The sequence below is a fragment of the Neoarius graeffei genome, chromosome 2 (genome assembly GCF_027579695.1).
Source record: "Neoarius graeffei isolate fNeoGra1 chromosome 2, fNeoGra1.pri, whole genome shotgun sequence".
In the NCBI taxonomy this organism is placed as follows: domain Eukaryota; kingdom Metazoa; phylum Chordata; class Actinopteri; order Siluriformes; family Ariidae; genus Neoarius; species Neoarius graeffei.
Genome location: NC_083570.1, coordinates 16,935,911 through 16,960,247, shown reverse-complemented (window position 1 = coordinate 16,960,247; position 24,337 = coordinate 16,935,911). Strand labels below are relative to the sequence as shown.

At 43.2% G+C, this 24,337-nt stretch overlaps 1 protein-coding gene across 1 annotated transcript; it reads right to left on the bottom strand.

Annotated features, from left to right (window-relative positions):
- Nucleotides 1-3,612: 3,612 nt before the first annotated feature.
- On the bottom strand, nucleotides 3,613-24,337 carry fam89a (family with sequence similarity 89 member A). Its single transcript, XM_060913921.1, has 2 exons — nucleotides 23,749-24,337; nucleotides 3,613-8,135 (listed from the first exon to the last, which is right to left on the bottom strand). The coding sequence occupies exons 1-2, from the start codon at nucleotides 23,998-24,000 to the stop codon at nucleotides 7,872-7,874; spliced, it is 516 nt and encodes a 171-aa protein (XP_060769904.1). The 5' UTR covers nucleotides 24,001-24,337; the 3' UTR covers nucleotides 3,613-7,871.

The following is a 24,337-nucleotide window of genomic DNA, read 5'->3' as shown; positions in this document are numbered from 1 at the left end:
AGACGGTTCTTCATTAATGTTGTCCTGCGTAGCTGAACGCTGCAATTTTTATGCGGGCGGCCATGTTAGAAAAAGGTGTGGAGTGAACTTGCCTGGCTGGAAGCACAAAAAGAAAACTCGAAGGAATTGTGGGAAGCGGTCGCAATAATCAAATAAAGAAATAATTAATATTGAAAATGAGGACCAGGTGGAAAGAAGCATAATGGAAGCACGATGAGTAGTTTGGAGTTGGCGTACACTTCAGATCACATATCGTTCATAAATTTGGTTGCCTTTTTTTTTTGGTATAATCTGTAATTTTGCACAAATCCTTCAAGGTGTTTAATGTCATGTTGCGAACAATGATTTGCGCTCCGAGTGACCGGTTTATACGAAACTACAGAGACACAAAAAGCAAAGAATAAAATAAAATTCTCTATATATCATGTTAGGTCAGAGATTCACCGTCTCTTCCTCTTGCCCCCAACCGGAGCGATTACCCTCTCGCAGATCAGTCCCCCCGTGTCACCCAGAGCTCTGGGGTGAGTCGCGAAAAAAGACAGGAACCCCATAAGTTCACAATCTTTATTCACAAGTCCCCAAAGACCAGAAAATACAGAAAGCTTTTATGTGTGTGAGGAGACCTTGGTCTGAGCAGGTCACATCTTAATTACATCAATAATAAGCAAAATGTTCTGATAGAATGTCAGCCATTTCTTACGCACAGCCTATTCTTGATATATGATAGCACAGGGCAATAGGTTCTTATGATACCGATGGAATTCCAAACAAAACACTGTTTCTAGAAGAACAGAGGGTCACAAAAAAGATTAATGCCTTCTTGGTCAAGAATAAATCCTTACAAAGACATTACTTCAAACCTGATGCGTGGGCGATTTAGTAAAATCATAAAGATGTCACAAAAACAATTTTAAGTACAATTAAGTCCAGTTTTTATGACTGTAATTTATTGATAATGCTCTCAGAAAGCCTACACTGTGATGTAACTTATTGCAATATTGATTTATCCCCCCTTTTTTTTTCCCCATACCTGCCTAACTGGCACTGTGAACCAAAACAGTAATACTGACCTGAGACCTGACATATCAAATACTGTGTGAAAGTCTAAAGCCCCCTATTTTTCCCTACAAACTTTGTTATAGATTTCAATTTTATGACTTCTACATTATCAAGTCAAAACATGTGACAGCTCCAAACGTTTTTTTTCCCCCCAGCACAAAATTAAATGTTACGGGGGGGGGAGTTTGCATCTAAGTGGCATATGCCATAAGGGATTAAAACAGAAAACAGGCTGCTGGGTTTCTGTACAAAATGAAGACGCGAGTGTGACCGTGTCCAGAAGAACTGTGGCTGGTTCTGTCAGGGTCGTCTCACACCAAATACTGACTTTGTTTCATGTATTATGGCTTACTGATTGTGTTTTTTAACATTTAATTTTTGGTCTGTAGCATTTCTTTCCACGTGACAGACTTTTGCACAGGACTGTGCATATATTTATACTAGTCAGTTCCCTCGTTTTAGAGAAATCGTGGCCACACAGGCTCTGTCCTGTCCATCCCATCAGAGGCAGATGGATTCAGTGGCCTAAATGAGAGCGATTCGTTAATAATGAGCAGGCTATGCTATTCAGAACAAATTAGTAAAACGTGGCCACAAATGAACTAAAATGAGGGAACGATGGACTTAAATATCAGTAGAGTGCATATATCTACCAAGCCACATGTTATCAACGTCAAATCACCTGAACCTAGGACGATACCAGAGCTGTCCACCAAATTTCATCCAAATGTTCACTACTTTTTGAGTTATGTCAGGAAGAGACAAAAAAAAAATCCTGGATCCCAATACATATCCGGATTTGGGTCAGAATCTAATCAATTGTTCCTCGGCCCATGGTCCACCTTTCCACCAAGTTTCATCCAAATCCGTTCACTACTTTTTGAGTTATGTCAGGAAGAGACAAAAAAAAAATCCTGCATCTATAGACATATCCAGATTTGGGTAAAAATCTACTCAATTGTTCCTTGGCCCACGGCTTACCTTTCCACCAAGTTTCATCCAAATCCATTCACTACTTTTTGAGTTATGTCAGGAAGAGACCAAAAAAAAAAATCCTGGATCTCAATACATAGCTGGATCTACAAACATATCCAGAATTGGGTCAAAATCTATTTAGAACTGTTCCATGGCCCACCTTTCCACCAGGTTTCATCCAAATCTGTTTACTACTTTGAGTTATAGCAGGAAGAGACAAAAAAAAAAATCCTGGATCCCAATACATATCTGGATCTACAGACATATCCAGGTTTGGGTAAAAATCAACTCAATTGTTCCTTGGCCCATCTTTCCACCACATTTCATCCAAATCCATTCACTACTTTTTGAGTTATATCAGGAAGAGACCAAAAAAAAAAATCCTGGATCCCAATACGCATCCAGATTTGGGTCAAAATCTATTGAATTGTTCCTTGGCCCATTGCCCACCTTTCCACCAAGTTTCATCCAAATCTGTTTACTACTTTTTGAGTTATAGCAGGAAGAGACAAAAAAAAAAAATCCTGGATCCCAATACATATCTGGATCCTAGATCTACAAACACCTCCAGAATTGGGTCAAAATCTATTTATAAATTGTTCCTTGGCCCATGCTTTCCGCTACATTTCATCCAAACCTATTCATGACTTTGAGTTACTTTGGAAACAGACCAAAAAAAAATCCTGGATCTCAATACATACCTGGATCTACAAACACATCCGGAATTGGGTCAAGATCTATTTAGAACTGTTCCTTGGCCTGTGGTTCAACTTTCCACCAAATTTCATCCAAATCTGTTTACGACTTTGAGTTACATTGGGAGCAGACGAAAAAAAAAAAAATCCTGGATCCCAATACCCATCCAGATTTGGGTCAAAATCTATTGAATTGTTCCTTCGCCCATGGTCCACCTTTCCACCAAATTTCATCCAAATCTGTTGACTACTTTTTTAGTTATAGCAGGAAGAGACAAAAAAAAAAAAATCCTGGATCCCAATACATATCTGGATCCTAGATCTACAAACACATCCAGAATTGGGTCAAAATCTATTTATAAATTGTTCCTTGGCCCATGGCTCAACTTTCCACCACGTTTCATCCAAATCCATTCATGACTTTGAGTTACTTTGGAAACAGACAAAAAAAAAAAAATCCTGGTTCCGGGTCAAAATCGAATCGATTGTTCCTTGGCCCATGGCTCAACTTTTCACCAAATTTCATCCAAATCTGTTCACTACTTTTTGAGTTACGCTGGGAACAGACAAACACACAGACCAACAAACGGAGGTGAAAGCATGACCTCCTCAAACACAGTCGGCGAAGGTAGTGAGGGAATGAGTTACTGAAACGTGGCCACGATTATGTATAGAATTTCTTTTTGTGTCATGAACAGGTCTCTGTATGAAGAATCAACACTTTTTACTTTTATAGTACTTTTTATCCGTTTATAGATACACTTGATGTGGAGCATCTGCGAAATGTTGGCAAGAAATCAGTGTGTGAACGTCCTTGGACACTCCTTCCATAAATGTTAAACATCTGTGAGCCAATCAGAATGAAGAATACATACAACAGGACTGGGGTATAAATTGCTTTAATAATAATAATAATAATAATAATAATAATAATAAAAAAGGATTTAAAAAAAACAAAACAAAAACTTTCCACTAAACATCCAGTAGTGAGGTCACTGTATAAGATGCACACGTGCAAGTTTTCCTCTGGATAAATGTTTTCTGGGAAAAAGAACAGACGTAGCTGAACTCATGAAACACCAAACCACCACCACACAACACATCGTACAGTACAATTCCACTGCCGAGAACACATTCGCTGGGAATTTCGGAATTGGGAAAATGTGTGATTACAGATATCAGAATTGAGTCTGCAAATCCAGAAGCTTCAGCAGAAAAGCCTGGGATTGAAACCAGGCCTGGAAAAGGCACCAAGTGGTCCATAACCCTTCAAAACATGATTTCATAGCTACATCATAGCTAGCTACGTGAACAGAGTTCAGTCAAAACACTGACAACGGCTGGACGCGTGGAACAGTACGAAAGAAATCGATTAACGCAAGAGTCCTCCGCGTTTACCGTCAGGCATGTGCTGATAATCGTTTTCGCGATATTTAAACACGCTAATATTTCCGATGTCCCAAATATCTCGTAACGCGTCATCAAAAATGGAGACTGGACCGTATGGTTTGCTTTTGAATGCAGTTTTTAATCTGCAAATGTCCATCTTCGCAGATCAAGTTTACAAGCTCGGTTTCGATGCTGACAAAACGTTTTAGACGTTTATGCCGAATTGAAAATAAAAAACAAAACAAAACAAAAAACTGCATGACATTACGTACACATCAGATAAATAATGAACCAAAATAATTTCTAAAAAAAAAAAAAAAAAATTCTGAATTATTTCATACACTTGAGAAATTTTTGCAAGCTCCTTAGCTTTTTTTTTTAATTACAACCCAAAAAAACCCCAAAAAGCTGAACCCCCTTCCCCCCCCATAAAATGTTAATAAAAACGGGAAAAAAAAAATTGTCAGAGTTTCCCACCTTCCACTGAGTGATTTCATGTCAAATGTATTCATTTTTTTTATTTTATTTCAAGCTTCGATCGTGGATTTGATTTAAAAAAAAAAAAACACCCATAACGCAACTTAAAAAAAAAATAAATCTGAAGCATCACTATGCAAACAAGAGAAAATTCTGCAAGCTTCTAATCTTCTTGTGACGTCAATTATTTGTATTTCAGTTTTTTTTTAGCCTCGACAGAGAACATGATCCAAAAACAATCTAAAAAAAAAATTTAATAAATAATAAATCTGAAATATTACATTTAATAATGAAACATTCACTTCTTGTGATTTTATTTGTTTTAAAAAATATAACGTTTTCAGCTTCATGTCATCTTAAATGTGTTTACCAAACACAACAAACAACTTCATGGTGATTTTTTTTCTTTCAATAAAAAGAATCATAATCTAAATATAAAGTACTCGATTCTCTGCACTTGAAGCGTGATATGAGAGACACAGACAGTAACATTAAACCAGATTAAACCATGTTATAAGAACGAACGCGTGATAAATCGACGTAACAAAAGGGTGACGCTTAAAACGTTTCATCAGCACATGCCTGCTCACGCGGCACTGAACGCTGATAGAATAAGATTAGGAACTGAATTGGTCCTAATAAGCAAAACACAATTAACAATACTTTTCTGATAAGAGCTGGGCGATAAAACAAAATTACAATACAGGATTCCTTTGTCCGTATTTACGATCAATTCCGATTGGTGATTGGTTCAGCCAGTGCACAGAAGAGGCGGGACTTGTTTAGATTCCACATAGATTTAAAACGTTGGGCCATTATTAAAAAATGTTCTGTTTCCGGTCCACCGGCCGGGTGAGTGCCGTTTGTGCGGTTGAAATTTTTTTTTTAAACGCCGGTTTTGACATTTTTTTTTTTCGGGTTCGTAAATCTAAACTCGAACTTGACATTTCCGCATTCCCAGGGCTTTCCACTAAGGCTCGTACTAGCCAGCCATGACAAATAAGTAGCCAGCCGGGGGGGAGTAAACACAAAAACTCCTGTGCACGCAGTTCCCAGGATTAAATGTATTTTCCACAGACCATTTATTTATTCACTTTACTCAAATACAAAGTAAAATGGCAGTAAATCATCTTTCTTTTCTTGCGTATTGCATCATGAGGCGTTCCTGGCTTGCAAATCTCTTATTTTCGGTGCATGACACATTCACGCAGCTGAGCATGCTATGAATTAACAACGACAGCGGTCTGCAGTGGGGCTACACAATTACACACTCGGCGAACATTTCTCCATTTGTGTATGAAAATACACTCCAACCACTCAGTTTGGCTTCATTTACAACCAACGGTGTCTTTTGATGCCAGCACGTAATTGAACGAGAGAAGACTGGTTTACCGGAGACAAAATAAGCGTCATCTCTGCTTCTGTTCCCTCCGACACACTACTGCCTCCGCCGAGTGCGCGCGCACACCGCATGTCGGGGCCGCGGATGAGTTACTCTCCCCTGATCAACGAAGTCGGCGGGGAATTTGTGGTTATCATCGGTACAAACAGCGCGAATCACAACTTAAATGAGTGCGGTTCAGTTTGACATTATTGTCAGTCCGTTAGATAAACATTTAATTTTATTAAAATAAAAAATTAATATTTAGAGCCTGTGGGCTACAAAAATAATAGTCATTAAAGTAGCCGGCTGGACTTAATTGTGTAGTCGGCTGTCTGCCCGGCAGCCGGCGCTTGTGGAAAGCCCTGTCGAATCAGCTCTGCGCATGCGCCGTGCGGCACAAAAAAATGGCAGCCACCATGAAGGAAGGAGATCCGGAGTTTTCAAACATTTGCTTAAGTGTGAAATCGCAAAATGGTATTCTAGCGAACACCAAAACAGTAAAGATTCAGAAAAACAAATCATTCAGTGATCATTTTAATAGTGTAATTTCATCCGAACTCGGCCTAACGCTCGATTTAGAACTACAAAAAGTCCGTGTGCCGGACATTTTAAGTACCTTTGTAAAAGTTTTGCAAATGTTGCAGTCAGCATTTAAAATGCTAACTTAAAGTTTTTGTACAAGTTTCAGTTGATTAAACCGTCATATTTTAAATGTGTCTGCTTTTGTAATAAAAAAGTACTGAAAGAAAAAGCAAAACACAGCATTGCGATATCTTATCCATCCATATATTTAAAAAAAAAAAATCCCTCCCTCCCGACTGAAAATTTTTTTGCTCACCCGGTGGACAGGAAACGGATTTTTTTTTAAGGATGGCCTTGCGCTGGGAGAAAAACGGTTCACGACGGATTACTTTTCTCCCTCCGAAGCAAAGCCGACTGCTTTCTCGTCTACGTTTCGGCTTTAACCGTCATCGTTTTTATTTCTTCCTCATGAGACTCGACAGAGCCACAACAAGGTCGCGATCCAGTAAAGATCTCACAGAGAAAGGGTTCTCCAGAATATCCATCCATCGCTAGCAGAGAAATTTATCTATCAAATAAACGACGCTAGATTCCGGTCGGCGTTTTGATTCATCGCCCAGCTCCGTTATAAAGAAGTAGAAACAAACACATGCTGCGTTAGAAACAGAGCATTCGTCTTTGGTTTGCGTGTTTGTATCAAATCATGACTGATACCTCATACGTGGATTGATATTCGTATATATAAGTGATACGATTAAGGCGTCATGCGCTAATTCCTCCTCCGACATCCAAACCCTGGAAGACTTCACTCTAGCACCCTTATTAATATGCATAACTTAGGTTCATTAGTCTCGTGTACAGTTTTCTACTGGAACGTTCTGGAAAAGCGGATGATTTCATATATATGACACTGTCTGGTCCTGGAGGTTCTCAAGCTCTTCAAGCCAAATGATATATTTCAACGAGATGTACGTCAATGAACGCAGGTAGTGTTTCCTCTTTCCAGCAACATATTCATCTTTACTCGCGTCGCCTCAGGACTCGGCTGATCTCAGAAACCCGGCTGCTGGATTTCCGACGTCATGAAATTTGCCTCGGGTCAGAATTCAGCCTGGAAAAAACGAGAGCGTGGCGACAAATTCAAGCGGAAATGCAAATACTATAGATATGCCCCGCCCCCTTGCTCATATAAAGTCCTATAAAATTGGAAAATGTCCAGAAAAACGGATATATTCTGTATTATATAATTAATAAATAATCTCGGCGTATACTTCTATAGAAAACAAAAAAAAGTCTGCTGGCAATTAAAAAAAAAAAAACGAAGCAGCGTCATAAACAGCTCCGCCCCTTAATCTGACAAAATTCGAGGCTCATATCACGATGCGGAACGACTCGTGCAGCCATGTGTCCCCGGATGTCCCGTTGCGCGCCGGTGAGGTCTCGCTCTCCTCCGGGGTTTCGGTAGGCGTGACGCCAGAGTCCGTGTAGAACTCGTCGTCCTCGTCGAAGAAGCCGTTGTCCATGGCGTCGGTCCCCGGGCCGGCCTCCTGACAGCTGCCCTTGTACTCCTGGATGGACTCGTGCAGGGACCAGAGCTGGCACAGGAGGGACATGTCCTGCTGTCGCAACCCCACCTGGACAAACAGGAGGCGGGGTTAGCTCAGAGGGTGGGGTCAATTAAATACATCTCTACGATACACATCAGCTGCGTGAATGTGTCATGCACCGAAAATAAGAGATTTACAAGCCAGGAACGCCTCATGATGCAATACGCAAGAAAAGAAAGAAGATTTACAGCCATTTTACTTTGTATTTGAGTAAAGTGAATAAATAAATGGTCTGTGGAAAATACATTTAATCCTGGGAACTGCGTGCACAGGAGTTTATTTTGTGTTTACTCCCCCCCGGCTGGCTACTTATTTGTCATGGCTGGCTAGTACGAGCCTTAGTGGAAAGCCCTGGGAATGCCGAAATGTCAAGTTCGAGTTTAGATTTACGAACCCGAAAAAAACGGCGTTAAAAAAAAAAAAAACTTCACCCGCACAAACGGCACTCACCCGGCCGGTAGACCGGAAACAGAACATTTTTTAATAATGGCCTCATGATCCAAAGCATACCACATCATCTGTAAAACACGGCGGAGGCAGTGTGATGGCTTGGGCATGCATGGCTGCAAGTGGCACTGGGTCACTCGTGTTTATTGATGATGTGACACAGGACAGAAGCAGCCGGATGAATTCTGAGGTATTCAGAGACGTACTGTGTGCTCAAATCCAGCCAAACTGATTGGTCGGCGTTTCATAATACAGATGGACAATGACCCAAAACATACAGCCAAAGCAACCCAGGAGTTTATTAAAGCAAAGAAGTGGAATATTCTTGAATGGCCAAGTCAGTCACCTGATCTCAACCCAATTGAGCATGCATTTCACTTGTTAAACACTAAACTTCAGACAGAAAGGCCCACAAACAAACAGCAACTGAAAACCACTGCACTAAAGGCATGGCAGAGCATTAAAAAGGAGGAAACGCAGCGTCTGGTGATGTCCATGAGTTCAAGACTTCAGGCAGTCATTGCCAACAAAGGGTTTTCAACCAAGTATTAGAAATGAACATTTTCTCATCTCATCTCATTATCTCTAGCCGCTTTATCCTTCTACAGGGTCGCAGGCAAGCTGGAGCCTATCCCAGCTGACTACGGGCGAGAGGCGGGGTACACCCTGGACAAGTCGCCAGGTCATCACAGGGCTGACACATATGCCGCTTTTCCACTACAAACGCGGCTGAGTCGGGCTGAGCCGTGCCGTGCTGAGTTGGGCTGAGTCGAGCTGAGCGGGGCTGTTGGAGTTGCATTTCAACTACAACCGCGCTGAACCGTGCTGGCTGGAAGTGGGTGGACACGTTGGGTGGAGTTAGCGAAAGTGGGTGGACGTCACGTGATGTCGTTAAGCGGCGCAAACAGTGACATCAGTGAGCTTTTAAGCCGTAGTCTCACAACCCGGATAGTAAACAATAAACATGGAGGACATGGAGTCGTTAGTGTTGCTGGTCTTGGTGCTGTGGCTTGTTGTCACCGACAACGCCAACAGATACTGGCAAGAGCGTATAGATGAGGCGAGGCGCATAAGGCTTCAGAAATTCTCGTAATTTGTAATTCTTCTTCTTCCGGGTTTACGGTGTTTACAGATCCCAGCGTGCTCGCGGGGCGTGTGTGGGCATGTGAGGACACTCCTCCTCACCAATCAGTGCGCAGGGGAGTGTCTGCTCACGCCCCCAGCCTCACTCAGCTCGGTTTGGCTCGCTTCAGCCCCACTCCAAAACCGTGCGAGTTTTGGGTGCTAAGCAGGGCTGAAGCGAGCTGAGTCGTGCTGTTCTAAGGTAGTCGAAACGCGAGCCGTGTCGGGCTGAAGTGAGCTGAAAAAGGGTAGTGGAAAAGGGCCACTACGCTCAATTTAGAGTCACCAGTTAACCTAACCTGCATGTCTTTGGACTGTGGGGGAAACCGGAGGAAACCCACGCGGACACGGGGAGAACATGCAAACTCCACACAGAAAGGCCCTCGCCGGCCACGGGGCTCGAACCCAGGACCTTCTTGCTGTGAGGCGACAGTGCTGACCACTACACCACCATGCCGCCCCGAAATGAACATTTTATTTACAATTATTTAATTCGTCCAATTACTTTTGAGCCCCTGAAATGAAGGGATTGTGTTTAAAAAATGCTTTAGTTCCTCACATTTTTATGCAATCATTTTGTTCAACCCACTGAATTAATGCTGAAAGTCTGAACTTCAACTGCATCTAAATTGTTTTGTTCAAAATCCATTGTGGTAATGTACAGAACCAAAATTAGAAAAATGCCTCTGTCCAAATATTTATGGACCTAACTGTATCTTCTCTGGACCGTGGTAATATTGAGAAAACCCAGCATTGTTTACAGATGCTTTCAGCCGCCGCCATCCGAGTTGCTCTGTCTATCCACCATCATGGCGGACGCTCATGACGTAGCACGTTTTGATCAAAGGGGTGTTCACACGGCACATATTTGCATCGATGCTGCACCGATGTATTTTGTTGCGATATATTTTACACCGGTGTAAATTTTGTGGAGCGTTCACACATAACAAACTTGCTTACTAGAGAGAAGCGTGTTAGCACCGGTGCAGCCCCACTTGCGTTCACACGGCAGTTTTTGCGACCGTGCTATACGATAGTAATAATGTGGAAATGAAATACGCGCATGCGTGAAAATGTACTTCCTTTTCCCGGTTGCCATGGCATCACCAAGCGCCGGGAAAACAATGTGGATGAAGACACCAGTGTTGCCAGATACTGCTGACGTTTTCCAGGCCAAAATATGTTCAAATCTGCCAAAATGCACTTAAAACCGCCCAATCTGGCAACACTGGAAGACACGCAGTTCTGTTGTTGTTGATATTCGCCATTTTGGAAGTGCAAAATACCAGGATGCAAATTATGCAATGCCCGTATGTAATCAACTCTCCTCACGCGTAGCGAGTCTACCCCTGTAGCGTTCAGACGTCCCATTTTATATCGGTGCTGCCCCGCAAACTAGCATTTACTCCGGAGTAAATTTCTTAAACCACCTCCCGAGCAGGGTTAGATTTGCACCGGTTTAAGCAGCTTTCAGGGGCGACACCGCTATAACTTTGTACCGTGTGAACGCTCTACCGGGGCAGCCCCGGTGCTACACCGCAGTAAAAGTTGCCGTGTGAACACCCCTCAAGTCAAAGATACGGCCAACTTCTGAGACGAGCCGGAATTTTGAGATAACAGGTTGAAAAACGGCTTCAGTTCTGCTTTAGACTTCCTTTATTTCTTAATTCACGCGTTATTCAATTTTCAGTTTAAGTAACCTTATATCGTGACTCATATTGGCAACTAAAATATTATACTTATCGACCTATTCAGTTTTTAGCCGTGTTGAATTTAGTTCGTTTGGTCCACGGTAGGCGTCGCTGATCCACATGATCTTCCCAACACTTCGAAACGTCATGCGTCAGCGCCGACATTTTGAAAACTGTTTTCCAAATGAAATATTGCACAAAAAAAAAAAAACACGAGTTGAAATGACGATTACTGCCTACTTTTTTCAAACTTTCCCCGATTGCTATCAAAAAGTTTCGGCTTGATCATGTCAGCTTTTGAAAGAGGGCGCGCGCCCTCTTTCGACAACGTTGGTCACTTTGATTTCCGCTGCACGTTTTACTTCCGTCCTAGAACGTCTCGATGAATCTCGTTTACGGCTGTTGCTCTGACTGCATGTGTATAAAATTTATCAGCTGGGACGGGAGGTTCGTATCGTGAAATACCGTGACCTCGGCTTTGAAAATACCGACTAAGAATTTTCAAGACCTCCGTCACGGTATTTCACGACACAGACCTCCCAGCTGGTAAATAACATTTATTTCTTCCTTGACCAAATTACAACTATTGCCGCTTTTCCACTACAAACGCGGCTGAGCCGTGCCGTGCTGAGTCGAGCTGAGTGGGGCTGTTGGAGTTGCATTTCAACTACAACCGTGCTGAACCGTGCTGGCTGGAAGTGGGTGGACACATTGGGTGGAGTTAGCGAAAGTGGGTGGACGTCACGTGATGTCGTTAGGTGGCGCAAACGGTGACATCAGTGATCTTTTAAGCGGTAGTCTCACGACCCGGATAGTAAACAATAAACATGGAGGACATGGAGTCGTTAGTGTTGCTGGTCTTGGTGCTGTGGCTTGTTGTCACCGACAACGCGGACAGATACTGGCAAGAGCGTATAGATGAGACGAGGCGCATAAGGCTTCATAATTCTCGTAATTCGTAATTCTTCTTCCTCCGGGTTTACGGTGTTTACAGATCCCAGCGTGCTCGCGGGGCGTGTGTGGGCATGTGAGGACACTCCTCCTCACCAATCAGTGCACAGGGGAGTGTCTCCTCACGCCCCTAGCCTCACTCGGCTCGGTTTGGCTCGCTTCAGCCCCACTCCAAAACCGTGCGAGTTTTGGGTGCTGAGTAAGGCTGAAGCGAGCCGAGTCGTGCTGCTCTGAGGTAGTCGAAACGCGAGCCGTGTCGGGCTGAAGTGAGCTGAAAAAGGGTAGTGGAAAAGGGCCATAAATGAGAGCGCCCGAAAAAAAAAAAATCATTTAGAACAAACCTGCTACAAGCTCGTTTTCAGCTTTCTTCTGAAACGTTTTTTTATTTCGTCTTCATCAGGGGAGTAAAACTCTCTTTCGGTGTGAACGCCGTCATTATCGCTATCCATGCTGTAAAATTAATGCGAAAAATAAATCTTGACCCAATAAAAAATAAGAAATTGCTACGATGTTTGTTGCTGTTGTGAATGAACAAGTCGCCAAAGAAAGGTCTGTAACCAGGGTCCGGATTGTCAGATCCCGGCCCGCTCGCGAGCCAATCAGAGCGCACGGTTTGATAGAAACCAGACCGCGAAAAAAATGACCGATATTACATAGTGTATTTTTAAAAAAAAACCACGTAAATGTGGTGGATGGACAAATCCCGAAGGACATCCTCCATGCGGAACGGTCATCTGGCAAGAGACAAACTGGTCGCCCCCAGCTTCGCTACGAGGGCGTCTATAAGCAAGACCTCAAGTGCTTCGACGTCAGCCCTGTCACTTGGGAAAATGCAGCTCAGGACCGCCTTCATCGGCGGCAGGCACTCCACAGCGGGCTGCTAGAACACGAAACCACCTTGGCTCGTCACCAGGAAGCGACGAGGACGCCGCCACACCACCATAATCAACGGAACTGACCTACACGTATGACATCTGCGGCCGAGTCTGCCTCTCACGGATTGGTCTTCTCAGCCACAGCAGATGCTGCGCGAAAACCGAACTCCAGGCACAAGGTCTTCCGAGACTGCGATGCCGAGGATTTCAAAACACTCATAACTTGCTTTCGCAGTGACAAAATAGCTATCAAAAATGCGTTCCTATATTTAAAAAAAACAAAAAACAAAAACACAGCTTTGTTTCTGGTTACCCGACCGACCCCCTCTCGGTCTACAAAACGTTCATACGATGCACACGGCGTGGTTGTCTCTGATCATAGACCAACGTCCGTACGTTACGCATAGCGCGAGTGTCTCTCGCGTCATAAACGGCCGATTGTACGCATGCGCGTGACTACCTCGCACAGGAAGCAACGAAAATGGCGGTGGTTTGTGTGCTGAAAGACGCGTCTTGCACATCGCAAGCCCAGTCTTAGACGAATTATGTCGCTAGAAAAAGACACATTTAAAGACACTGAAGATTTGTTAGCTTGTACCAGTAAACATCTACGCGAAGCATCGGTTGACATGCCGACAACAAACAGCACTCACGGTGCACCAACATTTTCTCGCCTCGGTTTGTGGTGTCAGAATGCCTCGCAACTGTGCCGATCCTGTTGAAATAGCCTACTATAGCAGTGGATTCGGAAGAACAGACATTTGTCCAGATTGTCTTAAAGTGCATATTCTGGACCGATTTCGTGGTTTTTTTTTTAAATATATGAAAGTATGTCCCTTTACACACTCATCCAGAAGGGTAATTTTGTACAAGGCCATCTGTCTACAGCAGAAAAAAAATAACATAAAACACGTCTGGAAAAATCCCAAGGGAGTCTGGAGCCAGATTCGTGACGTCACTTGCGGAAGCGCCAGCAGGCTGTGCGAGCTTGCACGGTTTCAGTGCACAGCCTGTGTAGACCAAGCGCTCCCATTTCTCTCTCATTGTCCGGTCTTTTGGAAAACGATGAGTACTAATCCCATCAAGATTGGTGTTGCTACACCCTCCTACGATACATCTGTTAACCGTTTTAATAATTACGCGATAACGTTGCAGGTCGTTTTGTCAAACAAAACAGCGCTGACGTAGGATTCGGAAGGAGGCGTCCCGCACGTGATGTCACGAAAATCAATGTTTGCCGGGAAATCCAAACGCCAAGTTTTTTCAGAGGCGGACCAATTCGCCTCAAATGGCTTGATTTCAACTGAATTTTTCTGGTATTGCGCAAGGTAAAAAAAATATTGCAGAGAATGCAGAATGTTACAGATATTTGACCAAAGTTTGAGATAAAATAGGAGAATTACATTGATCTTACTCCTGAACTTAAGGCCAATTTATGCTGACAACCCAGTCCTCGGAGATGGCGTCTGCGAAGCCCCCCCCCTTCGCAGACGCTCTGCGCGCACCTCCCAAAAATTGTGACCACCGCAGACAGCGTCGCAGACAAGAGGGCTCTGATTGGTCCACTCTACATCCGCTGTACACGCACTTCCGCTTCCCTACTTTCCCGGTTTGTTTTGTTTTCACGACCGCCATTTTTAAAAACACGAGCGAAGATGGAGCAGCACGAAGAGCGGTTGATCGAGGAAGTACGTACATCTATACGACTCCAGTTCTAGTCATTATAAGTAACCGGAGGATAAACACTCCACTAACCACACCCACCAACTACTCCTAGCGATTTCGCGCCCCCTTGCGTTGTGGCGGTGAATAACATCGCGCACGCCTATTACTCCCCGCTCAACGATAAATTACAACTGTCTGCGAAAAGCTATCTGCGAAAGCCTTGTCGCAACAGCATGCAGAGCCCCTTACCCGTGATATACTGTACACCTTAAGGCCTGCCTGATTGCCCGGGGCAAGTTGGAATGAGCATATATTGCAAACTCGCACGACAAAAATGAATCTGAAGGCTGAATCTGTCTTCAATATGGTTAATTTTTGCGCTGTTTTCACTTGTTCAAACAGAGAAAAGGCGTTACCGTCTCCCCGCTATCAAGAAAAATGTTAACAAACGGAAGCAAATGCTTCAAGAACAACGAGGAAATGAGCGGTTAAAGAATACGAAGAGAGGAGCTCAGCATGAAAACTCCACAGAAATTCACGATTGTATTTAAAATGTATTTTACAAAAACAGAAAAAGTCAGAAGTGAGGATGGAAGAGTTTGCTGAAGAATCTTGTTTTATTTATTTTTTTTTTCTGCTCGTTAGAGTTCACTCCTTCATGAAAGTGTTTGATTTTCTTACAGGTGAAGCCACTTCCTTATTCGAGACAGAAAACCCAGATTGGTTTCAAACAACTCGGGGATTTAAAAAAAAAAAAAAAAAAAAAAAAACTCCACAAGGAGCGACATACGCGATAAATCAGACCTGGGCATTTTACGGCCCGCGGGCCGCATCCGGCCCTTTGGTTCATTCTGACCGGCCCGCGTAAGGTTAATGAGAAATTACAAAATAAACGTATTTTCTAATTTTACCTCATGCATGGACTGAATATGCAGTGCTTTTATTTTGAAGTTGTGTTCAACAAAAACGCAATGCGCGCGACATGAAAATGACATGAAATCCCACGAAACCTAATCGCGCGATAATTACTTCCGTAATTTGTCCAGACCAACCACAAACTTGTACGTCATCCTTCAAACGGTCCAGCCAATCACATCGTGTGACGTCACCAGCAGGCGCCGGAGCCGATCTCCGGCGAAAAGCACCAAATGAGGTGATTAGACTACAAATGTGGGCATCATTATTATAATATGATGTATCTTGCTTGATATTTGGAGTAGAAAGACAATATTGTGATGTCTTTATTGTGTTTTGGGGTGATTGTGAAAAGAAAAAAAAAAAAAAAAAAAGGTACAAACGTTCACATTTTGTTAACCATTGTTTTGGGAAATTTGATTGAATAAATGACATTTTTTGTAAGGCAACCTCGTTTTTTCCATACTCTTACCAGTCTTAGCAGCTTGTAAAAACAATGTTATTTACTGCTTTATATAAAGAAATACAATTAAAATTATGCAGAATTTAGTTCAGCCTTTTGGTCCAGCCCTCCACAAAACTTTGTTTCTCATGTGGCCCCATGGAAAAAATAATTGCCCACCCCTGCGATAAATCCTGAAAGAACAGAACAGATTAAGAGCAGAGAGAGCTGGAGCTTTGTTTATCAGAGGAACGCAGTCCTGTGCAAAATAGTTATATATCGGGTTTTTATATCATCCGCTTCTAGGTTTATTTGAAAAAAAAAAAAAGAACTGCTGCATCGTGACAGGCCGGCTGCACTGATTCAGTTACAGGTTGCCAGGTCTGTATAAAACACGATTGTATTTAAAATGTATTTTACAAAAACAAAGTCAGAAGTGAGGAGTTTGCTTAAGAATCTTTTTTTTTTTTTTTTAAATAGGAGAATTACCGTACATTGATCTTGCTCCTGAATTTACCCGTGATATGCACTTTAACCTAACTGCACGTCTTTGGGGGAAACCCACGCAGACACGGGGAGAACACACAGAAAGGCCCTCGCCGGCCGCTGGGTTCGAACCCAGGACCTTCTTGCTGTGAGGTGACCATACTAACCACTACACCACTGTGCTGGGTGGGTGGATATTTTATTGTGAATCATCTTCTTTTGGCTGCTCCCGATTAGGGGTCGCCACAGCGGATCTTTCATCTCCATTGCTCCCTGTCTTCCACATCCTTCTCTACCACTTTCATGTCCTCTCTCACCACATCCATATCAGGGCTCGACATTAACAGTAGCCCGATTGCCCGGGGCAACCATTCAATAGATTCGGACAACCAGACTCTCACAAACGCTTGCCCGATCGGGCAACTACCCAAATACGTCAACTTGTGTGAAAAACAATGTTTATTCATTCATATTATGATGAAATTCCATCATGATTTGCGATTGTTTGACTCGGAAAGACCGCGTCCATGTTATCATTACGGGATGTTCAACAACTAGCGGAATTCACATTTGCACATCGCGGGCTCGCAATGCAGTTTCCCATTGCTAATAATTATCGCGTAATGCATATTCAGTGTTCTAATCAGACCCTCTAGGATTTCGCGATGTTGCCATTTGCAATTTCAACACAAATTCAACCAATCCCCGCGAATTCAGGGCGGTGCTGCAATTATATCCAATCACCGCAACTTTCCCGCAAATTTGACCAATCGTTGGCGTCGTCAAACTACCTTCCGCCTTAGGTGGTGTTTACATTAGACCGTATCAGCGGATCATCAGATTAACGTTTTTAAAACGATTCGCGTGCACACAGCAACGCCAATACACGGATACGCTAATCACATGACTAATTAGACGGCACGTAAGTTGAAATGTGTCAGTGCGGCTCAGCGCTTCCTTCTCAGCGGCTGCGCTCCAAATCAGTCCGCCCTGAACAGCGAGTGCCCTCTGGAGGGTGCGCACTCCGGCCCTGCACAGCTCACAGAGCGCGCGAGTGAAGCGCACGAGCAGTGATTCGGGACTGAGCCGCTGTGCGCAAGTCACTCACCACTTGCAAGTGGAGGGATGGCAAGCCTAAAGACAATCATAACTACACAATGGGCAGTATTTGCATCTTACCATGAACAACATTAAGAATGACAAAGTAAAGCATTATATTCATACTTTTATACTCTAATGAAAAACAAAAAGGTGATGCAAGGCGGAAACAATAGCAGGAAGTGAAGTCCGCGCCGTTTTTCAGCAGTCGCGTCACATGACCAACGTGGCATGAACAACGCCAGCGAATCAGGAAGGTGGATGTCACAGTGACGTTGTCCAATGACGACGTCAGCTAGAGCTCAGCACTGCGTTTCCTCGTATCTCAATGTTTACACAGCACCGGATCAGATACGAACTGGGTTGAATACGTGGGCCCTGGCGGATTCAAGTTGTTCCGCCGGTGGAGTCGTTTCCCGGCGTTTTAATGTGCACGGACAGTGCATCCGCGACGAAAACGAGACGGATACGGTCTAATGTAAACGCCACCTTACTTCCGTGTAGACGTTCAAGAGAAGCAGCATGTGCGCAGTGTTGCCAGATTGATCGATTTTAAGTGCATGTTGGCGGGTTTTGAACATATTTTGGGCTGGAAAACGTCAGTAGTATCTGGCAACACTACATAATGTGTGAGTCAGTGTTTATATAGGCTTAAATTCTGTTACTGAAAGTGTGTTATGTTCACAGTGAAGGACTGTGTGCACTTTACATTATTTTTTTACTTAATACAAGAAATTAATGGATGCCAACATTTTTGCCAAAATGGTATTTTATTTTCCATTGTTTAGGCAGCTTCAGCATCATACTGTGAGATTCTGTTCAAATTGGGGTTTTTTTCTTCTACGAAGCCTGAGCCATTTATTGTATTAGTTTATAATTGTTTAATTTAGTCTTCAGGAGAGACTGCCTGCACACAGTACTAGTATTAATAGTTTTTTTTTCTTACATGAAAGCTGAGGCATTTATATTATATTTTAAGGTAACTTCATGTTGTGCTGTGAGGTTCTATGCACTTTAACTTTTGAACCAACAGGTGCATTTGGATAAGTAAAGCCTATTTTTCTGCATTTTTGTAGTCCTGGTAATCTTTTATATTGGTAAAGTTGTTTATAGGACCATTTCTCAGTGTCTGTTTTTTTAATCAATAGTTTTTCAGTAATAATATTTAACATATCACTCAATTTTAATCACAAAAAGAGAAAATCGCAACAATTTCTCGCAACTTTCACTTCCTCCCGCAATGTAATCGCAACAAAAACCTAAAAAACACCGCAACTTTCGTCGCAATTTTTTGGAAAAACCCCACAACATCAGACATTTTAGCCCGCAACAATCACAAAAAAGGCCCGCAGAATCCTGGGGGAACTGTATATTGGTATGTCCTTCACTACATGACTAATTACCACATTACTTGCACGGAGTGCTAGTGTCAATGCTTGTTGATAAAGACAGCATCTGAGAAGGTTGAAAAATAAAAAAAAATAATATGTAATATTTGGGCAACCATGTTCTGAGTTCGGGCAACCAGATTTCTACAAATGGTTGCCCGAATGGGCAACCATGCCTCAAAGTTAACGTAGAGCCCTGCATGTCTCTCCTCTTTGGTCTTCCTCATTTTCGTTTGCCTGGCAGCTCCATCCTCAACATTCTCCTTCTAACATCTCTTCTCAGGATGTGCCCGTACCGTCTCAGTCTCATCTCTCTTAGCTTCATTCTCAAGCTCTCCACATGTGCTGTGCTGTCCCTCTGATGTGCTCGTTCCTTATCCTGTCCAACCTCTCATCCTCAACTCCGCCACCTGTCTCTTTGTTATATCTCATCTCATCATCTCTAGCTGCTTTATCCTGTTCTACAGGGTCGCAGGCAAGCTGGAGCCTATCCCAGCTGACTACGGGCGAAAGGCGGGGTACACCCTGGACAAGTCGCCAGGTCATCACAGGGCTGACACATAGACACAGACAACCATTCACACTCACATTCACACCTACGGTCAATTTAGAGTCACCAGTTAACCTAACCTGCATGTCTTTGGACTGTGGGGGAAACCGGAGCACCCGGAGGAAACCCACGCGGACACGGGGAGAACATGCAAACTCCGCACAGAATGGGGCTCGAACCCGGACCCAGGGGGGAAGTGGTGATCGCCATGGAAACATTTCTTCAAAAAAAAAAAAATCCCGACCGACCTACCCTAATTTTTCAAGGCATGTAATAGGAAACGGACAATTTTTTTGCTTTCTTTTCTTTATTCATCACACACTTCCCTCTCTGCATCTGAAGCAGTGAACACACGTGAGCAACGAGTGCGCACACACATACCCAGAGCAGTGGGAAGCCATGCTAGCAGCGCCTGGGGTGCAGTGCCTCGCTCAAGGGCACCTCAGCCCCAGGCCGTCCCATATTAACCTAACCGCGCGTCTTTGGCCTGTAGGGGAAACCCACGCAGACACCATGCAAACTCCGCAGAGAAACAGGGCTCGACATTAACGCTTGTCTGGGACAAGTGATCCTTTATGTCGGACAAGTTCGTCGTCTCAGTTACTTGTCAGATCGCGCACGCGCAATATTCCACTTGCGAAACCAGCCGATACCGCTTCGTGTATTTGAGCTGAAAAGTAAACGGTCGTTTATGATTGGTTTTAATCGCGTCATACACGTGGATTTGTTGACATTTCTGTTGGCGGGATCATTATTCAACTGTATATTTACATTGAGTGTGTGGTAATTTCCAAATCTTTGAATTGTTGTTCATTATAAAAATTTAGACATTTCGAAAACGTCCCTCCTGACGTTCGGCTTCACAAAGAAGTCTAGTGAATCCGAGGCATCTGGTGCTGAAAAGAAGAGGAAACAATCACAGCAGAACTATGAAAGCAAGAGAGAGCGGAAATTTCTCAATTCTTGGAAGGATGAAGTTGAATGGGTCCAAGACACCGGAGATGGAATGCAATGTTCTCTGTGCGTATCGCATCCTACTTGTGCTGATGTCTCGAGCAGCATGTTTAAAGGGTACAGCTTCATATAGGCGAGACATTCTAGTGTTTCATGGCAAGAGTACAAGCCACAAGCGTTATTTGTTTCTCTTGTCCAAACTAGTGATCTCATATCAAGTTATTATATATATATATATATATATATATATATATATATATAAAAAAAAAAAAGAGTGATTCCACGCTTATGGGTACTGAAATGGGGACATGAACTTATTTTTAAAAATTCACCTAAAACCATTTCTTTTTTTACCATCAGGTCACAAAACATGTAATCTTTAATGAATGATATGTTAAAAGATAACTTTAATTTTCTGAGATGTAATAAAAACATATTTATATGCCAAAGTCAAGCCTATGAGTTCCAAAATGATGTCTGTTCCATTACTTCTGTTACGATTGTCCATCTCGCGTCTGTTACAAATTAATTACAATCTAGCTATATACCATGTTAATCTTATTGAAAGAATGTGTATGTTTATTCTACTACACATGTTTATTAATTATATTTGCTAAAACATCACCTTCCTATGTTTCAGAAAGTAATTCTACATTGTTAAAATTGAGAATATATATGTCCACAACACTTCTGTTACGTTCTGACTTTGGCATATAAATATGTTTTTATTACATCTCAGAAAATTAAAGTTATCTTTTAACATATCATTCATTAAAGATTACATGTTTTGTGACCTGATGGTAAAAAAAAGAAATGGTTTTAGGTGAATTTTTAAAAATAAGTTCATGTCCCCATTTCAGTACCCATAAGCGTGGAATCACTATATATATATATATATATATATATATATATATATATATATATATATATATATATATATATAAAAAATGGTTAGTGTTCTGGGCAGCACGGTGGTGTAGTGGTTAGCACTGCTGCCTCACAGCAAGAAGGTTCTGGGTTCTGGGGGCCTTTCTGTGTGGAGTTTGCATGTTCTCCCTGTGTCCGCGTGGGTTTCCCCCACAGTCCAAAGACATGCTAGCCTAGTAAACTAGACCCACCCGCCTAGCGAATGGGTCTAGCCTCGCACCATATAAACAAAACCACCCCGGGCATCAAATCGTGCCCGCCAATCACAACGCAAGGTTTTTGTTTGGATTCTTTGGGCGGGCTTTTGCAGGAGTGACGACAAAGCTGCGCGACGCTGGAGAAAGCGCAGCAGGAAAGATGGCTACGGCTAGTGAACAGCGCGCGTTTGACTCCGCTTTGGAATCAGTTTTAGAAGAATTAGACTTGGAGTTTTCGTTGAAACATGAGCAGGAAGAGGCTCTCCGCTCATTCCTTTTCAAGAAGGACGTTTTCGCAGTTTTGCTGACCGGCTATGGCAAAAGTCTGATCTACCAGCTGGCTCCGCTCGTAGCCAAAAGGATGGGGCTAGTTTGTGCAGTACGAAGAATTAATAAACAGCTTTAAAACATTACTTTTTGATTGTTTCTTATTTTCCCGTTATTCTAAATTTAAGGGAAATTATTTCACCAAACACCACTAAATAAAAACTCTCAAAAACAGTTTAAGCAAACCCTTGAAAAACACTTGGAAAAAAAAATGAGTGTATGTGGTACAGACTCCAAACTTGTGGTCATTATCTCCAAACTTCTTAATATCTAGAGCCTGTTTATTAATTAATACGCATTTTGAAAAATTATTTATTTCAAGGCCTCCCCCACTGCTTTCTGTCGCTCTGACTACGTCACAGTCACTGTTGCGCTGATTGGTCAGAGCGTTGGCCTATACGCACAGAGACAGTTTGAAAGACAGCGGTTTGTTCCTCCCACACCCGTCGGAAATGTCTACGGATCGAGGCCAGATTAAATATTCACATTTAGTCTGGCTTGCCAGGATAAAGACATGCAGGTTAGGTTAACTGGTGACTCTAAATTGACCGTAGGTGTGAATGTGAGTGTGAATGGTTGTCTGTGTCTATGTGTCAGCCCTGTGATGACCTGGCGACTTGTCCAGGGTGTACCCCGCCTTTCGCCCGTAGTCAGCTGGGATAGGCTCCAAGACACCGGAGATGGAATGCAATGTTCTCTGTGCGCATCGGCTGATGTCTCGAGCAGCATGTTTAAAGGGTACAGCTTCATATAGGCGAGACATTCTAGTGTCTCATGGCAAGAGTACAAGCCACAAGCGTTATTTGTTTCTCTTGTCCAAACTAGTGATCTCATCAAGTCGTAAATTTTATGATAATGTTAGTTTTTGTGATATTTGTTACTGAACTGCAGAGTACTGATCTGTGTATATATATAAAATGGTTAGTGTTTCTGGATCTCATAGTATAGTTATTTTGTTCTTAAAATTTTACGTTCATAATTTCTACTCTATTGGAATATATTGCTTCTGAACTTCAGCATAATAATTGGTGAATTATGGAATCAGTCTGTTTTACTATATTTTTGAACTTTTGCCTCAGTAGATCAAGTATTATGTAGTGGTTAGCGCTGTCGCCTCACAGCAAGAAGGTCCGGGTTCGAGGCCGGCGAGGGCCTTTCTGTGCGGAGTTTGCATGTTCTCCCCGTGGGTTTCCTCCGGGTGCTCCAGTTTCCCCCACAGTCCAAAGACATGCAGGTTAGGTTAACTGGTGACTCTAAATTGACCGTAGGTGTGAATGTGAGTGTGAATGGTTGTCTGTGTCTATGTGTCAGCCCTGTGATGACCTGGCGACTTGTCCAGGGTGTACCCCGCCTGGGATTGCCTGCGACCCTGTAATGTAGAGCCCTGAGAAAGGTGCTTGAACCCAGGACCTTCTTGCTGTGAGGCGACCGTGCTATCTAACTTCGACGATAAAGAGTTAGACATCTCGAAGACTGGCTTCTCAGATCATGAGTCAGAACTGTCATGTCATAAGTGTGTTGGACAGTAAGCCATGCCCTTCAGGAGGGTCTGAAGGAAGGAAGGCTGAGAGAGCAGGACGCTCTGCTGGGACTCGACCCTCTCACCATCTCTTTCCGGAGCAGAGCCAGGGCCGCGTCCAGGTTGGCCGGTTTGGTGGCGAGAGCCCGGTCCACCGGAGCCGCTCCTCTCCTCAGGTCGTCCTGGATCATGGCCTTCTTGGCGTGCATCCGCTCGATCTCCCTCCACGACCCGCCGCTCGAGTTCAGGAGGCCGCTCAGGCTCTTCGGCAGCGGCGGGAGACCCTCAATACAGGCCGGAGCTCCACCCGCCGCCCCGTTCGCCGACTTCCCGTTCATGGCTCACTCACGACACCGAATTATTAGTATTAGTAATAATATTAATAATAAAAAAAAACAACCACACACTTCCGGTTAACGCTCACCAGACCGTAAACATAACCGCGACAGAATTACGACAAAACAAAACCGTTTCCGGCGGCGTTACAGCGTTCCAACTCGTCCGCTTTCCATCACAAACATCAACAAAAACAAACTTGGGTTGTTTTTAAAAAAGTCCCAAGCGACCCAAAGTTGAGAAAATTACACCATAACCCGTCCAAACATCCCTCCTTCTTCTTCTTCTCCTCCTCCTCCTCTAACCGAGCTCCTAAATCTCTGCAGTCCGGACATGGCA